The sequence below is a fragment of the Quercus lobata genome, chromosome 9 (assembly GCF_001633185.2).
Source record: "Quercus lobata isolate SW786 chromosome 9, ValleyOak3.0 Primary Assembly, whole genome shotgun sequence".
Lineage (NCBI taxonomy): Eukaryota > Viridiplantae > Streptophyta > Magnoliopsida > Fagales > Fagaceae > Quercus > Quercus lobata.
Window position 1 is genome coordinate 39,873,217 of NC_044912.1, and position 20,502 is coordinate 39,893,718.

Genomic DNA, 20,502 nt, shown 5'->3' on the forward strand with positions numbered 1-20,502 from the left:
GTGGCTCAAACAATTTTAATGTCTACATTTTGGAACACTATTATCTATAGCCTTAAAGTGTCAGATCCTTTTATTTGTGTGCTTCGATTAGTTAATGGGGGGAAAAAACCTGCCATGGGATACATTTATGAGGCTATGGATCGAGCTAAAGAAGCAATTGAAAAACCTTTTAATGAAGCAAAGAAAGATAAAAATAAATCTTGGAAATAATAGATCGAAGGTGGGAATGTCAACTCCATCGGCCTTTGCATACGGTTGGCTATTTCTTGAATCCAAAATATTTTTATGATAATCACTCTAAAATTAAGCAAGATGAAGAGGTGATATGGACTATACAAATGCATACAATGGTTGGTTCCAAACATTAATCAACAAGATACGATTATTGAAGACTTGACATCATATAAGAGAGACGAAGGCCTCTTTGAGTTGCCTATGACTGTTAGGTAGAGAAAGAAAAAAGCACCAGGTATTTGCTTTGTTAGCTTTTGTTAGTTATTACGTATTAGTTTATCCATTTTATCAAATGACAAAATTATTTAGTTTTTGTAATGTTTCAGTTGAGGGTTAAGAGTTAAGAGCATTAAATTTTCCTTAATAGCTAATTGGTGGTTCCCTTATGGATAGGGATAGCAATTTTGCTCCACCCCACTTGACCTGTTCCTCCCTGCTTCGTCCCGTGCGGGTTTTTCTTGCCCCGCAAAGGTGGTGGGGCAGGGATGGGGCAAGATTTTAGATCCGCACCAAAAGGTGGGATGGGGATGGGTTTACACTTTTTAGACCCACCTTGCCTTGCCCTGCCCCGCCCACGTGAGTTAAATTGTAAATTTTCCATACTCTAAAACCCTATTATTTAAACAAAAATATCATCAGCTTATTTTATTCTACTTAACGTGGCTCTCTACCTCTTTTTTCTCTCTAGCAAAGTTGGAAATAAGATATCAATTTTAATGGTTTTTTTTTTTTTTTTTTGTCTTTATTAGAAACAAATTTATGTACTATTGAATCATTGATTCTATTCAAGCATCTTTCTCAACATAGATTTCATCATGAACATAATAGAATGTTTTCTATTTTTATGAGATAAGGGTCTAAATGTTTGTGTTTGTGACATTGTGTGTGGGTGTGTGGCTGTTATGAGGTACAAGTCTAAAGTAGCTTTGGTCTGAGTCTATATATATGTGTGAAATTTATTTCATGATTTAATTAGAATGATATCATCATCTATGCATATTAATATGACTATATGGATTATGTAGGTATTATATTAAGTACAACAAAGCCTTGAAGCGAAGATATAATTTGCATATCACAATTGATTCAATTTCCTTGAAAGATATAGATGACAACAATGAGTAGTTGACTGGAATAGTAGAAAAAGATGAACTATATGAATTTGCTGAAGATGATCTTGTATTTGATGATGATATTTTGACATGGGGTAGTGTTGCTAGAGCTTCTAGAGTTAAAGAAGAAGGATTCAACTTGAGATTAAGAATGGGGCCACTAGGGCAAGCAATAGGTTCAAGTTCTAGTTTACAACATGCTCTTCATGATGGAGAAAAATTTGATGAGGACTACAAATCTTATGATGACAATGATGATTGTCCCTTGCTTAATGAGGATGATGATTATGTAGATTAGGATTGCATAGCATATTTGCATTGATTTTGTTAGGCAAAGATAACATTACTTAACATTCTAGTACATTTTAGCCTTTGCCTTTTTGGTTCTATACTTCTACTTTGATTCAACCATGTTTTGTAATCATGGCCATCAAATATCATGGTTGCATATATTTTGTAAAGCACAAGAGAGTTATATAAATTATATAAATGTTTTATCGTAATTTTTATGATCACTTGATTGTTGTATTGTCCATTAATAAAAAATTTAATTTATTGATTTTTTTTTAAAATGTGTGCTTTACATTGATCAAGCACACGATTTTGTTTTGCGTCTACAAGTTCCATAAGGCCTTTGCGTTTAAGCACACTCAATGCTTTTAACAATACTAATTTAATCATAATCTTAAGAATGTTTCCACAACAACTCAATATGAGTTGATCTTCTAGTTCAGTGGTTTATTTTTTAACACATTGTATCATTTTAATCGTTAAGAGTTCCAACGATGATTACATTGCTTATCTAATGGTTCATTTGACGTTTGTTGGGGAAGTTTTGCTCAAGGATGATTTTGGGATCTAACCTGGAACTCAACATTGGCTTAAAGAGAAAGCCCAACAGCTAACAGTGTGTGTGCTTACTTATTTCAAATAAGCCCAAGGCCTAAATCGTGCTCTTTAGTCTTTACAAGGCCGTGAATTTGGTTATAACCATAAAATACATCATGCAATGATGGATCAACACAATAGAGATTCCATTACAAATTGATGCTTGACAATATTCTAGCAATTAAAAATTAGCAAGGTTCGGTTGAATTAGACAAGTATAGACAACCATTGCATTCCATCGTCCAATAATAAATCCATGCAAACCACGAAATCAATAATATTGCATACATCATAACTATCAATAGTAAATTATTAATACATGAATATTGTCCCCATAATGAATCATAAGTTAAAAGACGGTAAACTTAGTGCGGTTAAAGGGAGAGAGCTAGAGAGTCCAACCATGTGTAGCAATAGCTTAAACAAGTTTCCTCTATGTCAAACCTGCTTAAGAAGATGATCTAGTGATGAGATATTATAGGATTCTAGTGAAGGTGTTCATGGGAGGTTTGGTGAGTGAGTGAATGAGTATGGAAGACAAGGAAAATAGGGTGTTTAGGGTTAATTCTAGCTGCTATAACCAACTGGATTTTCTCAAGACTCTTACTTAACTGCTTCTAACTTACCTGGTTCCTTCTAGCTTAGCTTGATTGCTTCTTGGTTTCCTTTGTTCTAACACCACCCTTTTATGGAGTGATCTTGGTGATAGTTGGTGGAGATAAAAGGGGCTTAGACTAATCAATAGAAGGTCTCTTCTCTCTTTCCTAGTCTTAGCAAATAATAGTAAATTCATTTCCTTTAGACCATTTGGTCTTCTTTCCTATTTGGTGAAGGTGTGCAAATTGCTAGACAAAATGCAATGTCTAGCATCTAAGTCTTAGGTCTTTGGGTTTTGAGAATAAGAAGTCTCATCATCTTAGGTTATGTTATGAGTAAGGAATGCATGCTTAATGTATTACTTGTTGCACATTGCCAGAGGCCCAGGAGGTAAGAGAAGACATCTCAAGTCTTATGCTTCCCATTTTAATGGACCTCCGCTTGACAACTCTTCATGCCCTCCAAACTATGTTTCCTTAAATTTACCTTCTTGTGATTCATGAATCAATCAATTACTTATTTTATGAAGGATTTCCAAAGTTGGTTGAAAGAGTCAGAGAACTTTTTTCTTCAATAGAGCTTTGGTTATGGTTTTCACACTATGGCCAAGTAAAGGGAGTTGCTTCTTCCCATGCTTGACAAGCTACCACCCATCATGAGTCTTGACCATGTTAATGGCAACAAATGGTGGGAGAAGGGATTCAAACTCAACTTGCCATGTGTTAAGTCCCAAAAGAAGCAACTCCCAACTACTTTCTTTTGATAGTTGCCACCTAAAAATAGTTTTCTTTTGATTTATTTATTCTAATGCTACCAAACACTAAAAACTAAAAAATACGAAAAATTATCTTTACACAATGTTTTTCATCGAAACAGAGCGTAAGGGAAGTCTAGTGAGATTAGGACATGTGACATGAAGAAAAAATTCTTCCTTAATATGCTCTTATTTTTCTTTAAATATTATGAAAAACCATTTTCTATAGAATTATTTTATTTTCCTATGTTTGGTCGTAATCTTAAATGGGTTGAAAAACAATCTCCTAACTTCCTTTATTTAGCTTAATGTGAAATACAGTTGTTTTCAAAAAAAAAAAAAAATAGTAATAAAATTCTCTAAAAATAAACCATATTTTTTATATTGACTAAAGATAGTTTTCATTTGACTTATTTATTTTGATGTTACCAAACATTGAAAAATATAAAAAACTATATTTACACAATGTTTTTCATTGAAATAATAGAGTGGAAGTGAAGCCTAGTGAGATTAGGACATGAGACATGAAAAAAAAAACTACTCCTCAATTTGCTCACATTTTTCTTTAAATATTGTGAAAATATTGTGAACCCTACTTAATTTAGTTTTTCTAATCCATTGAAAATATATTAAATTATGAGTAATATTATAGTCACAAACTATTTTACAGCATATCAGTTATTTATAAAAAATTTTATAAAAAAATTTGTATTTCTACCATTATTCTTAAATTATTACAAAACACCTCAAAATAGGAAAATATTAAGGAAAATAATCCATATTTTAGGGAGAAAAAAAAGGAAACCCAACTTTTTCCCAAAATAAGCCTAGGTGCACTTCATAATTCACAATTTCACATTCGCATCATAAAAAAGAAGAATTGATAAACAATGAGGTATTTTATTGACCATTCAAACCATGTAGTCCATAAAATGTAGTCCATAAAAAGCAAGCTCCACTGTAGAAGAAGATATTTTTGTTGACCATTTGACCACTGAGTCAGCCTCTCCAGGATATAATTTTGATCTTCAGTCAAGCGCCGAAGCGCGTGTGTGTCTCTCTCTCTCTTTAATTTTTTTTTAAAATTTTAATTTTAATTTTTAATTTAAGGTTCAAAATCCCTACAATTTCTGAACACTTTGCTACAGTTCGTTCCTTTACCGGAATTCTCTACGGTTCTGAAAGAAAAACAAAAGCCCAGTAATACTCTCACCATAGCTCCCTACTGTTTGCACACACCACGAAATTTCGCTTTTCGAAGCAAACAAAAACAAAAACGAGAGAGAAAACTGTTTTCTGGAAGTGTTTTCGGAATCTAGATTCATTGCTTTGGATAGCTCTAGGGTTTAACGTCATTTTCCCAGCGCTTTGAATTCCAGCTTTGAGTGAGAAAATCTTTTTTTTCTCGAAGCAAAAGTGTTTTTTGTGTTTTTGAAAGCGAAGCAAAGCAAAGGAAGGTAGTTCTGGTGTTAAACGGTGACGTTTTATTTTTTTGTTGTTGTGAAATTTCGAATTTCGAAGTGTTTTCATTTCGCGAAGCACTGAAAGCGAAATTCCTTGAATTGGAGTACACTGCAATTCAGACCTAGGGTTTTTGAAGCGCGAGGTTTTCGTATGTTTCAGTTTTGAGAAATTGAGCTACGATTATCGAATTCCGGAGTGTTTTCACGAAGCACTGGAAACAAAATCCATTGAATTATGATTCAATTCAAACCTAGGGTTTTTTGAAGCTCGGTTTTCGCCTATTTCAGTTTGAAATGGAATGGTGCAGATTGTGCTTTTTTGATTGATCATTTGAGGGACGTACTGTTGCAATTGGAAAATTTTCGAAGAATTAGGGTTTTTATCTTTTTTGAGCGATGGATATCGATGTGGTAGTAGATGATGTTACTTTGGACCCTGAACTATTGCAACTTCCCGAGGTGTCTCCGACGGCGCTCAAATTGAGCCCTCTGATTGCTGAGGAATTGTTCTCTCAGTGGCTTGCGCTTCCAGAAACTGGAAGACTGGTAATTCTTTGATTCCCATACTTTTATTCGATTATGAAATTTGCTAGTTGTATCGCTTTGTTTGAGCCTGCATTGTTTGATTTTGAAGCTGGATTGGTTTTTGGCTTGCTGCAATGTGCTTTTAGAATTTCTGTTTTTGAATATGGTTTTTACTGTTCTGAATTTTTTTTTTCAATTCAAATTTGATGTTGTATCAGAAAGATTAGCCGATATCTCTTTTAACAATGACTGGTCATGACATGATTTTAGGATTAAGTAGCCCTAAGTAGCCCACATGGTTAGCTTGAATCGAGTTCCAATATTATCTGATGCACAGTTCTTGCGAATGGGGTTGTGCATCTGGGGTTTACTTGACAGGGGTCGGTCCAAAGGGCCCTTACCTTGAAGAGTTTCCCTGTCATCAAAAAGAAAAAAGCAATTTTTTTTTTAAAGTATTAAGTAGATTGATAAAGTCTAAGTGAAAAAATTGAGAACCAAATGAATTTGTAAATATTGATAGATTATAAATTGAGAGAAAAGTGAGAATTTAACATGATAGAATATGGGTTTAAGTAATGGAAAGCTGTGGTTATCATGGGGGATTTTAGAGAAGTTTTGGAGTACAGATAATGATATGGATTTGTTTAAAGTCAGAAAGCGCAGAGGGCTTAATATATGGAGAGAAATTGGGCATTTGATGTATGGGTGATACTGGTTCACTACTCCAAAGGGCTTGTGCACACACTAGAAAATAACTATATAAAAAGTAAAAGCTTTTTGCTGGTTCATATATTTACCGATTTGAACAACTTATCCCCAAAATAAATTTTAAAAAAAAATTATTGACTTTATATTTAGTTTTTAACTTTATCTTACAATGTATTATTCAATGACCAATAGATTAGTGAAGTGGTAGCTTTATTGGGTAAGTGGCTATGGTGTTCTGCCATGGAGAGAGATGCTATTTGGAGGAAATTAGTGGAAAAGAAGTATGTTAATGAATGGGGTGGATGATGCTTGAGGTTGGGAAGTGGTCCTTACAGAGTATGTCTTTAGAAGCATGTTAGAAGTGGAGGGGGTAGATATTTTCCAGGTTCATAAGGTTTGAGGTTGGGAGTGGTACTAGTGTGGTACAAATGGTGTTGCAGGGATGGGGTTCTTAAGGAGGCATTTCCAGGTTTGTACAAATTGCTCAATTTAAGGAGGCTGCTGTAGTGGATTATATACAGTGGAATGCGGCAACCTTCACTGGATATTATGTTTATTATAGCTGTTGAAGATTGGGAAAAGGAAATGCAAATATTTTTTCTTAATATCATATATTCTAAAAGATAAGAAGGGATGAAGAAGACTGGATTTGCTGGATTCCAACAAGAAGCAGGCTTTTCAAGGTAAAAACCTTTATGAGTGCTATATGCTGGAGGCAAGCAATATTTTTCATGGAAAATCATCTGGAGTATTAAAGTTCCTGCTAAACTGATCTTCTTCGCGTGGACCATTGCTTTAGGAAAAATTCTCAAGATGGATAACTCATGAAGGAGGAATATAGCTGTAGTGGAATAGTACTATATGTGTAAGAAGAGTGGGGAATCAGTTGATTGCTTACTTTTACACAGTGATAGTGTTAGAGAATTATGGTCTTTAGTATTATGTTTGTTTGGAGCGTAGTGGGTTATGCCTAATCAGGTAGTTGATTTATTGGCATGTTGGAAGGGGCATTTTCGGAATTTTGGATGGTATACATAGAAGTGAATATATATGGAATGCAATCCCTTAATGCATATTGTGGACTGGTTGGAAAGAATGTAACAGCCGTTTTTTGAAGGGATTGAACAAACTATGATGGAACTAAAGATGATCTTATGTTCTGTATTTGATTGGATGATGTGGCCAGTCATTCTCTAATATGCTAGAGTTTCTTGAATGTTGTAATTTTAGATTCTCCAATATGCCACTCATTCTCTAATACACATTCTGTGTACTTGGGTGTGCTCTTCCTATTCTCAATTAATAAAATTGTTGCTTATCAAAAAAGAAAAAAAAATTGATATATAAAAAAATGCATTGTTGTTATGACATCAACCAATAGTTCCTTGAATTAAGAGGTTTCAGAATGATGAAATTAAATAAATATTCCTTAACCCTGAAATTGAAGACATCATGGGTGTGTCTCAAACATGGTAATACAATATGCTTTGGTTGGATTCATGTCGTATTCATTGTGGGAATAGTGGTAGTATGGTGTAAAATTCTGATGCAGGATAGAAGCCTTAATGGGCTCTGATATCATTTTGATGTAGGATTTTTAGGGATTCAACACTAATTAGATTTCTTGATGATAGTTTGAAGGGTTCCGGAATATGGTCTTAACGTTAGGCTTAGGTAAAGATTGGATCTTGAATGTGTTTGATGGTTGTTTGGCATTAAAAAAAAAAGAGAGAAATGAGAATAAAGAACCTAAAAATAGGCAATTACACTTAGGTAGGAAAAGGCAATCACACCCTCAAACCTCAAAATAAATTGCTGGGATTTTATTAAATCAATCTCACTATGACCTTTTATTGAATACATAAAGACTCCTTTATTGGGTATTGCCAATACTACTACTAGAGGAACTAGGACTCCTAATTAACATTTTCCTTGAAAGACTAGGACTTTTAATAATAATAAATTCAATCAAGAATGTCTAAATCAAATTGAAAAAGGACCCTAAATATAGTATAAGACTCATGGGCCTGGAACAGCCCATTCCAGAAAATATAGAAATTACCAAACTACCCCTATTTTATTAAATCTTTTAATTTTATATATATATATATATATATATATATATATTAGTAAAACACAAAGCCAATGAGATCGAGCATAAATGACATTTCCATAAAGAATGTGGTGGAGGATGAGATTGTGGTTTCAAATCGCATTGGATACATCTGTAACTTAATAATAAAAGAAGAAGAGGAAGAAGTGTAAAGCATAAAAGGGTTACATCTTGCACAATTGTAATGTAGGATCTTTAGGAAGTCAACACTAAATTAGGGTTCTTGAGGAGATCTTGAAGAATTATTAAATAAGATTTGGTGTTTAAGAGTTTAGTTAGGGTTAGGTGATAAAAAGTTTGGGCTTGAGATAGCCATTCAATACACACTTGTTTATTGTTATGCATCTTCCTTTTTTGCTAGTAAAACTTTTCATTACTTATCAGTGAAAAAAATAGTGATTAGAATGAGAACCAATCACACCTAGGTTTCCTAAGCAATTGTGTGCCGTTAGTATACTTGGGTTCCTGTTTTTATTTAATAAATTTTTGTTACTTCTGAAAAAGAAGAAAAAAAACCTAGGGTCCCTAAGCAATCACACGTATGAAGGAGAAGGCAATCACATCTTCAAAGCTTAAAGTAAGCTGTTGGAGTTTTATTGAATTCAACCTGTCTTTGAATGTTATTAGCTAAAATAAAACCCTAATGTAGGCTACTGCTAAATCATTTTTTAGAAAGTCTAGGATTCTGAATAACTTATCCATATAAAGACTAGGACTACTAACAATAAAGAAAAATTACTTAAAAACTTCTAAATAGAAAATGGACTGAAAACCCAAAATAAGACTCAAGGTCATGGGCCTTTGGTACAGACTGTGATAACCCATTCTATAGAATATGGAAATTACCAAATTGCTTTTATTTTAGTAACACTTAATTTAAATTGATCTAGCAGCAAATAACCAATAAAATAATACGCAATTCAACTTAGACTAATTAATTCATGGTCCCAAGAGAGATCTCCTTCATCCAAAATATCCCAACTTAATGCTTGAGCACTAGAACTTGCTTTCTCTTGCCTTTAAGTCTTCAAAGGGGGCTGCCAGTTCTGTTCCCCATCAAACTGGTAGACACATTAGTCTCTAGCCTTAATAAAAATCATGCAGAACAACAGCTTAATGATTTTTTTGAGGTGTTGATAAATTAGAAGTTGTCGTTAATTTACTGTATTGACTCTGGCATTTATCTAGTGATTGTTTTTCTTTCCCTTAGGTTCTCTATTTTCTACCCTAATCTGTTTCATTTTTTACTGGTATATGACAGTTATCTTATCTAATAGTGTTTATTGCTCATTTTATGTGAGTGCAGGTGAAATCTCTTATTGATGATGCAAAGGAAGGTGCTTCCTTTAATGCCCTTGCAAACTCTTTTAATGCAAATGCCGCTGGGAGTACTTCATTGCCTTCCATGTTTCCTGCTGGGAGTGCACCTCCACTTTCTCCAAGAAGTTCGTCTGGTTCTCCACGCATATCAAAGCAGAGAAGCAGTCCCTCTTCTCTTGGATCTCCTCTTAAATTAATTATTGAACCAGTGCGAGAAATCATACCTCAGGTTCAGTTCACATCTGGAAGTTATTTAAGATGATGCATGGTTTGCTTGTAAATATGGACACTCTGGTTTTGTAAGGAAGGAAAAAAAGACTAGTTTTTAATTAATGCTGCTTGTGTTGCTGTACCTGCAGTTTTACTTCCAAAATGGTCGTCCACCACCAGTGGAACTAAAAGAACAATGTCTTTCTAGAATTGATGACCATTTTAACAATCATATGGATGGATATCAAATACATGGTGAGATGTGTTTTTTGTTGAGAATTCTCCCATTTGTGTTTTAGGATCCTTTCTTCTTTCATTTCATTGTTGGGTGGGTGAGTTAATTATTTAACATGATTTTATGTTTCTTATTTTGTCTATTCAGAGTTTAGGTCAGTTACGAAAGAAATATGCAAGCTCCCATCGTTTTTTTCCTCTACACTTTTCAGAAAGATAGACACCAATTGCACTGGGGTAGTGACCAGGTTTGCACTTATCTATTCTCCTATTTAAATTATTTATTTATTTATTTTTATAAGTAACATAACTTTATTGATGAAAAGAGATGCCCCAGTACACAGGAAGCATACATGGGCACACAATCAATTTCTAAAGTACAATGGTCAATCATATCAAGGAGAGAAGTAAAAGAAAAGGAATTCAAAGCTAGCAACTAATGAAATAAATAATTAAAGAAAAACAATTTAAGGTCCAGAATAGTCCATCCACAGCCCTTGAAGCTTTTAGCATATCATTCCCATCAAATGCACCACATCAAACAATGAGGCACAGCTTTCCAAATTGCTATGTTCCGATGACAACCAAACAGCCCTTGAAGTTTCTAGCATTTACATTTACTGTTCACATTCCTGAACAGCAGAGTCCCAGCCTCTTAAAATTTTGTTTAAACCTTAAGTCAAATTCTTCTTCGCTAAACCTTTAGAAACCTTAAAATTGATAAACTTCCATCCTTTAATCAACCAGAAACCATTAGAACCAACTGTAAACCTTCCTTTTGGTTTTATTCACAAATTTTCAATTTCTTTCCTCAAAGCCATGACATATGTTATTCAGTATATAAACCCCAAAACCTTCCTCCTACAATCCTGAACTACAATTTTTTTTTTTTTTTAATTTTTAATTTTTTTATAAGTAACCAAAAAAAAAAAAAAAGTTTTGGGGTTCAGGTTCTCCAAAGCCCCCAACACCAAAGATTTGATTGCAAGTAGCTTTCAAATCTGTTATACATTTTCAAAATCTATCCTCTGTTGAATGCCAAGTTCTACACCAATAGTCTTGTGGAATAGTGGTAATCCTTGTAATTTCTAAAGGTGGAGGTCTGGGTTTAAGCCACTGTGGTTATGGAATTTATGGGATTTGTTGTTTGAATAAAAAATACAGAGTTCTGCACCACCTAATCTGGCAACTTATTTTCATATAAGAAAAAAGAGGAAAAAAAAATCTGAACTTGGAGGTAAGTTTAACCTGCTGCAGGTTTGGAATTTATGGGATATGTTCTTTGAAAATTAAAAAAAATACAGAGTTCTGCACCACCTAATCTGGCAACTTATTTTTGTATAAGAAAAAAAAGGGAAAAAAATTTCTTGTTATATGTAATTTTTGTTATTGATTCTACTGCAATTGTACTAGCCTAGAAAGAAAAATAGAAATACTTCTTCTTTGTGGACTTAGGTGTTTATATATGGATCAGACTTATAAGCTTATAATGGAAAGGGATTATAGTATTTGGTTGCCTGACTATTGACCTATTTGAGTTATCCTTTGTCAATTTTTCTGAGTTCATTGCACCTTTGAGCAATTACTTCCGTCATGTTTGCTTAGTTAAATTACTTGTTTGTAGGGATGGATTTATCAAATATTGGGTTGATGGCAATATGCTGACAATGGATGCAGCAACTAAAATATTCAAAATTCTAAGGCAGCCAGAATGCAAATACCTCACTCAGGTTTGTTGTTTCAACTATTCCTCTGTACAGATGGTTGGCACCAAATTGCATTTTGGAATGTATTTAAATGGCCACGCTTTTGCACTCTACATCAATTTTTCATGTTATTATTTTCTCAAATTATGTTTTTATTTGTGGGACTTGGACACAGTTAGACTTCAAACCTGTTCTTCGAGAGCTTTTGGTAACCCATCCTGGGTTGGAATTCCTACAGAGCACACCTGAATTTCAAGAAAGATATGGTATGTTTGCAAATCAGTTTATGTACTGCCAAGCAGGTGCAGTATATATACTCTGATTTTGTTTTTATTTTTTTTCCTTCATCTTTGATTTTTTTTTTTATTTTTTTCCCGTATCTTTGATTTTTTTTATATTGTTCATATACCAAGGTCCGTCTTTTGGTTTCACTGTTAGAAACCTAGATTTACCAGGCCACTAGCTGTTCAGATTAGTCAAAATGGGTTAAATTTCAAGGAAGTAATAGATCATGTCAAGCTGGACAAGTTTCAGAACTGGGCTCATATTGGGTGGTATGCATAGCTCTAAAGGAGATACCTGGCCTAGTGGCTGAATCTTTTGCATTTGTCCAAGGAAAAAAGAAAAAGGAATTGGTTTTAGATTTTAGTGGAGGATTTCCAGAAGTGGGATTGATGCTTATGAGGAGAGGGATGTGTAGGTTGCATGATGTCAATTCTGGAGATGCTACTTTTACCCATAAGGATAAAATTTTGAGTTCAAGCTCAATGGTTTCTTCACCTGTAATGTTATTTGAGCATCAGTGCTGAGCTCTGTTTTTCCAATAGGCTTCCTCCACCTCTCCATCTTCAATCTTGTCCTTCTTGATCTTTTTTTATTTATTTATTCAGTTTATTGGTAAAGTACACATGCATCTTGAACCCATGACCAGATGACTTAAAGCTCGACCTTATTTGCACTTTGCACAAGCAGAGAAAATGCATTTGAGTTAGAGCTCATTGCTCTTTTCCTCTAGATCTTTGTGTGTGATTGAACATGTGTTTGGTCAATTCCATGCGGCACGAATTCTTTAAAAAAAAGAAGTAAATTACTTCATTGAAAAAGAGATAAAAAAAATACAAAAAAAAAAAAAAAGGCATACAGGATGTGTTATAGAAACAATAGAATTTCTAAACTAACTAGCAGTGGAAGTACAAAAGTCAAGTAAATTACGCAAAGAAATAAGGGTAGAAACACCTGAAGCATTTGCCCACTCAAACAGAGTCTGAAGAAAGAAAGCTTCTAATCGTGAATTGATCTTTCATTCCCTTCAAAAGTCCATTCATTCATTTCCCTCCAAATACCCCACATGAGACAATGAGGGAACATACTTCAAATCACTGTAGTTCTGTCTGTTGAACTTGCCTGACCAGCTAGCTAGATGCTCCACAACACCATGCGGCATGACCCAATGAACCCCAAATAATGAACACACCATATTCCATAACTCTCAAGCTACAAGCCACTGTAGGAGTTAGTGATCAATATTCATCTCATTCTGCTTACGCATACAACATCAATCCACCAAAACAACTTGCCGCCTCCACAAGTTATCAACAGTCAAAATTTTCCCAAATGCTGTAGTCTAAATGAAGAAACTTACCTTTGTAGGTACTTTCAGTTTCCACAATGGCTTCCATGGAAAAGATAGCACCATGTGGCAGGAATACATGATCTGAGTAGCAAGTTTAATCACCGTGATATGACTATCATAAGGCTTGGTGGTTAGTTAAATACTTTAATTAAGTTTTTGTATCCATTTTAGGTGATTTTATGAATTTTGAAAGGATTCCAGGTAAAAATAGTTTTACCAACAGTCTGTTTTACCAAATCTATTGACTTAGTGGGCTCCTTGTTTTCCTTGGAATATGAAACTAATTTAGTTAGTTCTGGACATTATTGAGAAACTAAAGATTTTTAAAGTTGCAATTAATAGAATTGTATCAAATTACATCTTACACCCTTGTGTTTTATATGGCTCTCTAATCTGATACTCTATAGTCTATACACTGAATCAGTGATTGATTGATTTGTTAGGTATAGGTTTTGGTGCTTGACCTATGGCTTAAGGCTGCATTTTTGCCTCAGATAATCTCAACAAATGTGAAGAAAGAATGGTTTTTCTTCCTGTATATCTGGAATATGTAAAATTTGGTTATACCATGTAATGTGTTGGCACTTAGGAATCTAAAAAGCAGGAGGGATCTTGTAGCTGATAGAATATGGCTTGACTTTTTGTAATCTGATATCCTTTAGTTTTCAGTATGAGAATTGTAATGAAATTGTCTTTGAGCTCCCTACATCAATCTAGTATCAGCTGGTTATCTTCAGTTCTAGGGTGTTGTCCTAATTTTGATTGGTGTCTTTGGGTCTTGAACCCATGACCACACCCTCCACGTAGCCCTTACAAGGGGAGGAGGTTCCAGTTGAGATAGAGCTCATTGGCGTGTTGTCCTAATTGCAGACTTTGTGATGCCCTGTTATTTCTTATGGACCAAACTATAGATGCAAGTCTCTCTTTCTCTCTCTCACATAATGCCCAGCTGAAACTGTCATAGTCTATTACTGATATTGTTCTATATAAACTTCTCTTTAATGGCCCAGCTGAAACTGTCATATACAGAATATTCTACTACATCAACAGATCAGGAAATGGCCGTCTTACTCTTAGAGAGCTGAAACGAGGAAATCTAATTGCTGCCATGCAACATGCAGATGAGGAAGAGGACATCAATAAAGTCATGAGGTTTGTGTGCCGGTGGATTTCTTCTTATGAAATAGTATATCAGGAATGGTGACAAAACAATTCTTTCATGAGTATAATCTGGAAAGTTTCTCCATTATGTTTTCATTATCATTGTGGAGCCTAAACCTTTATTTTTTATATAATAATAGGTATATAATATTGAGATAAGGGAACTTAGCTCCAGAAGTCTCCAAAAATATTTGACTGGTTTACTTGATGGTTGATATTGAAACTACTTAACTAAAAACAAAATTGTTGATATTGGAATCTCAACTCAGAATAGTATGTTAGCAACATTAGTGTATTCAAAATATTTCAAAAGGATAAGAAATGTAACATTTGGCGTTGTTCTTAGATGGCAGGATCAGAAAATTAGAAAAATGGTTGCATCTTTCCTTTCTAAAATCATTAATGAAGGTGACTTATTTTTTCTGTTTTTTACTTGATTTCAGGTTCTTTTCTTATGAACATTTTTACGTTATATACTGCAAATTTTGGGAGCTTGATACGGACCATGACTTCTTACTTGACAAAGAAAACCTCATCAAATATGGTAACCATGCCCTAACCTACAGAATTGTTGATAGAATATTTTCACAGGTATAGTATGCTTTCCTTGCAGAGTTTTAAATCAAATTAAGTTATATTTTGTGGTATGATATACATTTTCCCTAAAAAAGGTTTACACCTTAGTGTTTGTTTGGGATCGGCTTGTTTAGTTTTTTGCTGAAAACTTTTTGCTAAAAGTGTGCTAAAGTATACTTGTACCTTGAAAAAATTTGAAAAAGTGAGAAAATGCGGGAAAAAGTGAGGTTTTAAAAAGCTGTATATAAAAACTAAAAGTTAAAAGCTAAAAGCTAAAGCTAAAGCTGATGCCAAACTGGCTCTTAGTACTCATCAAAAACAAAGAAAAGAGAGATTTCCACCTTGGTTGTGCTTATGCTTTAAATCCATCTTAGGTTGCAAGGAAGTTTACAAGTAAGGTTGAAGGGAAGATGGGTTATGAAGATTTTGTTTACTTCATGCTGTCAGAGGAAGATAAGTCATCTGAGCCCAGTCTAGAGTATTGGTATGTTTTGCTTTATTTTATTGTTTTTCTTCCCCTATTTTTGCTAATTGGAATTCCATATCTATTATAGAACAGAGAGAGAGCTGGTCTCTCTGAGTTAGTCCTCTCCTCAGTATTACACTATCTAAGAAAAAAAACTCTTATAAAAAGATAACATGAAAAAGCAGTAAAATCATAGTTTTAAAAACTAGTCCAGAGACTCCAGAAAGAGAATTGGAAAAGAGTGGTTTGAGTTTTGTGGTCTGACTGGGGTTCAACTGGTGGTCGAACTGGTGACATCATAAATAACCACTAATTCTTTGATAATACAAATAATTATAATTAGTTTATATTACCATAAATAATAATATTTACTGAAGATGTCCTAAATTTTAAATATTTTTAAATGAGTTTTCCCATCTTACATTAGGAAGGTAGACACTAGAAACAACAAAGCATAGTAAAACAACTTAATGTTACAATAATAATTATAATCCTTTTAAGTACAAAGAAGGAGTACGGTGTGAAGACCCTTTATTGGAAATGCTGCTGCTTCATGTATGACATCAAAACAAAGCACTTTTATTCTCCAACACATCAGCGATAAGTTCTTTTCTTAACTCCACACAACTGTTAACCCACTTTCATTTTTCCAATTTTGGTACATATGTTTTAACTCCAAATTTTTATGATCTAAAATCATGTCAAAATAAAATATAAATTGAAAAACGAAATTAGTTAGCTCTAAGAGAGCATGGCAATAATGTTTTTAACTAATTTACTTATATAAAAAAAAATTGTTTTAACTAATTCATTATTTCTTATATGGGGAGAAGAAGTGTTATTGGCTACTATGTATGTTCCCTTTTGCTTTACATTTTGCCTTGGGACAAGCCCTGATGTATCATGCAAACTTTTGCTCTACTCCGTGGAAATTTGTATATTTTAGAAAGGATATTTTCTGTTCCACATTTATTATATTCAGTTATATTTACAGGTTCAAATGCATAGATTTGGATGGAAATGGAGTTATTACCCACAATGAAATGCAATTCTTTTATGAGGAGCAGCACCATCGTATGGAATGCATGGCCCTAGAACCTGTGATATTTGAGGATATTTTGTGTCAAATTGTTGACATGATTTCACCAGAGGTCAAATCTTAATTCTTACTGAATCTAGGTTTATTGTATTTAATTTACTTTACAGAATGACTTCACTGTGAGTGACACATTTTGCTTGCAGAGGGAAGATTATATTACACTACGTGACTTGAAAGGATGCAAACTTTCTGGAAATGTTTTCAATATCCTTTTCAATCTTAATAAATTCATGGCTTTTGAAAGTCGTGATCCATTTCTCATCCGTCAGGTACATTCAACTTTTAACTGGTTTGCTTAGCCAGTGCCTGACTATGCATTGCTAATGGAATGAGTACTGTTTTATATATCTGGAATGAGATTGGAATTTTTGCTGTGAGCAGGAACGAGAAGATCCAACTTTGACAGAATGGGACCGCTTTGCACATAGAGAGTATATTCGGCTTTCAATGGAAGAAGATGGTGAAGATGTCTCTAATGGAAGTGCAGAAGTTTGGGATGAGTCACTTGAAGCTCCTTTTTGAGTTCAATGAGGTCAGTTTCAGCAAATGGAGTTCCTTTGACATAAAGTTTGCTAAATGTGTAGTGCTATGGTTCTAATTAGCGTTAGGGGTTAGCTGTGATTTAGTTTGTCTGAATTTCTTTTTTTTTTTGGGGATGAGTAAAACATTACATCAATGCACAAAGCAGGGGCATTACCCTGGTACACTGGGGGTATGCAAGAGAGAAACTTAGAGGCTAGAAAGAAAAGATGGTATCTAAAATTTAGGTTAACAATAAAATCTGATAAATTTGAAATGGGGAAACAAATAGTGGTAGTCATCCAATCGAACACAGAAAAAAGAAGCTTCAATTCCTACACCAAACCCTTACACCCTAAAATTTTGAGTGTTTCTCCCTCCAAATACATCACATAATTCAAAGGGAATTGGGTTTTAAATATTGCAACTATGATGGCTTCCAGTGTTGCTTCCAACATTACAACAAATCAATCAATAGGTCCTGTTCCTGGTCAGAAATATAGCGAAATCACCTTTCTAATTCTTTCCCCGGGGTCTTTTAAGGAAGATGTTCACTTCTTAAAATATCCCATATATGTAGGAGGGAACAGGGCAAGGGGTCAGATTTATCCTGACGGTAGCAAGAGTAACAATAATGTTTATAGTGCTACAACAGTGGGTATATTAGATGCATCGTATGGACGTTAAGTGGTTGATATTATCTCCCCTGGACCTGAACTTCTTGTTTCAGAAGGAGAATCTGTCCAAATTTATCAACCATTTACGAGTAATCCTAATGTAGGTGGATTTGGTCAGGGGGATGTGAAAATAGTACCTCAAGAAATGGATTACCATTGTCCAGAATTCTGGAGCAACATAATGATGAAGATCTTTATGATCTTGTTTCCTCACTCCATTTGCACGTGTGATTCCAATCCACTATGGTTATCCTACACTTGTATGCAAGTAATCCATCATTAGAATCTTTTGCACATGCAACAAATCTTTCCTAATTAAGTAAGAAAAGGCACTCCAATCGAGGATTTAACTTTCCAAATACTCCAAGAAAAAGATTACCATCCTTGGATCTTAAAGCCTTATGAAAGGCTTCAACTTCAAAACCTTAGACTTCCATTTGGTACCCAAATCATTTTAGCCTCTTCCTCACTCCCAACCTTGGTGTAATAAGAGTGCATCAACAAACAAACCAGGGATTCAAGCTTCCAATCTTACACCACTTTATTAAATCTTTAGTTCCATTGGGTTACAATTTTACTAATTCATGTATTCCATGACTATGACATCTGTCTTTATGACATGCAAATCATAAAAAGCTGAGAAAATATTTTCTTTAGTAGAGTATTTCTGCGCCATAAGTAATACCAAAATAAATTTGGAGAATTTTCTCCAACCACCTGTAATATTAGGTATTAACTCATTTCTGTGATTTAAATTTTTTTTTTTTTTTGGGGTGATAAGTAATAATTGAACTCATTTCCAATTACTAATTCATGTTTTCCATGACTATGACATATATCTTTATGACATGCAAATCATAAAAAGCTGAGAAAATATTTTCTTTAGTAGAGTATTTCTGCGCCATAAGTAATACCAAAATAAATTTGGAGAATTTTCTCCAACCACCTGTAATATTAGGTATTAACTCATTTTTGTGATTTAAAAAAAAAAATTTCTTTGGGGGGATAAGTAATAATTGAACTCATTTCCAAAATCACCTATAAAATTTGAAATTGAACAGCCTCCATAGGTCCTTGTTTGCTTAGCAATACAACGAGAAAAACATCTGAGCCTTGCACCTAAGTAAAGTTTCCACCACAATTGGACACATGACACTAATCCATTAGGTGAAGCTTTCATTACTATTACCATTTGGAAACTATTGAATATACATTAATGAAAAGCTTAGAAATCATGGTTCGATGATATGAAAGGAGGTCATTAAAAAAAAAAAAAAAAAAAAAACCTTGAGAGCGTGGAACTTGATTTTGCAAGCAGTGTGACTTCCCCATTGTTTTGGAGATCCAGATAGAGCTTGTATGTTATTACCTGAACCACCAACTGCCACATTGTGCCTGATATATTCATGCTTATAGAAGGGGTAAGTTTTTATTTTTATTTTTATAAAGCTTGTTGAAGCGAGAAAGTCAATCCTTATAGAAATTGTGAAGTACTTAGATACAAGGTTTTTCATAAACAAAAACATGCTTCACTTTCATATACATAAATCTTCATGCTAAGTAAACCTTTTGTGTCTCTACAGCTACATATACAAATGCTGTTCATGTTTTCTTGAGTTTGGCCATGGAATGAAGAAAAATTGGCAACTTGGAGATACTTCTTGAATGAAAACTTACCGGGACTGCAAACCTTATCAGCAATAACTTCAAGCATGGTCATGTAATCTTGTCACACACCTCCGAGTTGGCAAATAAAGCTTCCCTTCATGAAATTAAAGTGAGCTGCGCTGTGGATGACTAAATCGATTTGCTTCTTTGCAATGGGAGGTTGGGACTTGATTGCTGTCCACTTATTAATTGTCACCAAGCTAACAATAGTTCATGCTATTGTTATTGAAGAATAATTTTGTTTCCAAGGAATTTGCTCCATTGCTGGTTGCTTTCTATCTTGCCTTTCTTATTTACGGGCAAAGATGGCTGACTTGAAGCTTCTAGTGGTTCGTTGTATTGTTCTGATGCCCTTCCCCCTGCATCCCTAGCTTCTATACCTTGTTTATATGTTCTTTATTGGATTTATGTTGAAGGAGAGAATTTCCAACATAAAAAAAAATGTAGAAAGTGCAATATCATACAACACTTTTTGGTTGGAATTGATGAAAGATTTATCTGAGCAACCTGACAAAACCTGTTATATTGTGTTTATTATCCATATGCTTTTTCAAAAATTGTTTAGTCAGTGCTCAGAGTCAGTGATAGATCTATCAATTTCAATAGAATGTTCTCCTTCGGCCGGTGTTAATAAAATATTTGTAGGAACAATCATTTATATCCACTGTTCTCTTCGCCTCCCCTCTCCATATGTTATTAATTGTCGTGTGCCAGCACTCTTTATTTGAGGCTTGACGATGATGCACTCTTCATCTGAGATTTGATGAAGATCATGTCGGTGGCCAAATTTGGCAAGATCTCCCACCATATTTGGTGAGATCTCATCACAGACACAATAC

General features: G+C 34.1%; 1 protein-coding gene across 1 annotated transcript; it reads left to right on the forward strand.

Annotated features, from left to right (window-relative positions):
- The first annotated feature begins 4,583 nt into the window (after positions 1-4,583).
- Positions 4,584-20,327, forward strand: LOC115959241 (serine/threonine protein phosphatase 2A regulatory subunit B''alpha-like). Its single transcript, XM_031077580.1, has 13 exons — positions 4,584-5,594; positions 9,701-9,943; positions 10,074-10,179; positions 10,307-10,406; positions 11,783-11,888; positions 12,040-12,130; positions 14,508-14,649; positions 15,102-15,249; positions 15,609-15,718; positions 16,695-16,851; positions 16,943-17,068; positions 17,181-17,331; positions 19,579-20,327. The coding sequence occupies exons 1-12, from the start codon at positions 5,445-5,447 to the stop codon at positions 17,319-17,321; spliced, it is 1,620 nt and encodes a 539-aa protein (XP_030933440.1). The 5' UTR covers positions 4,584-5,444; the 3' UTR covers positions 17,322-17,331; positions 19,579-20,327.
- The last annotated feature ends 175 nt before the right edge of the window (positions 20,328-20,502 follow it).

Bases quoted from the DNA above. Each gene is read 5' to 3' on its own strand.
- LOC115959241 (XM_031077580.1), top strand. From the start codon at position 5,445: ATGGATATCGATGTGGTAGTAGATGATGTTACTTTGGACCCTGAACTA. The intron at 9,944-10,073 runs GTTCAGTTCACA...CTGTACCTGCAG, and splicing joins TGCGAGAAATCATACCTCAG to TTTTACTTCCAAAATGGTCG. The intron at 11,889-12,039 runs GTTTGTTGTTTC...ACTTGGACACAG, and splicing joins AATGCAAATACCTCACTCAG to TTAGACTTCAAACCTGTTCT.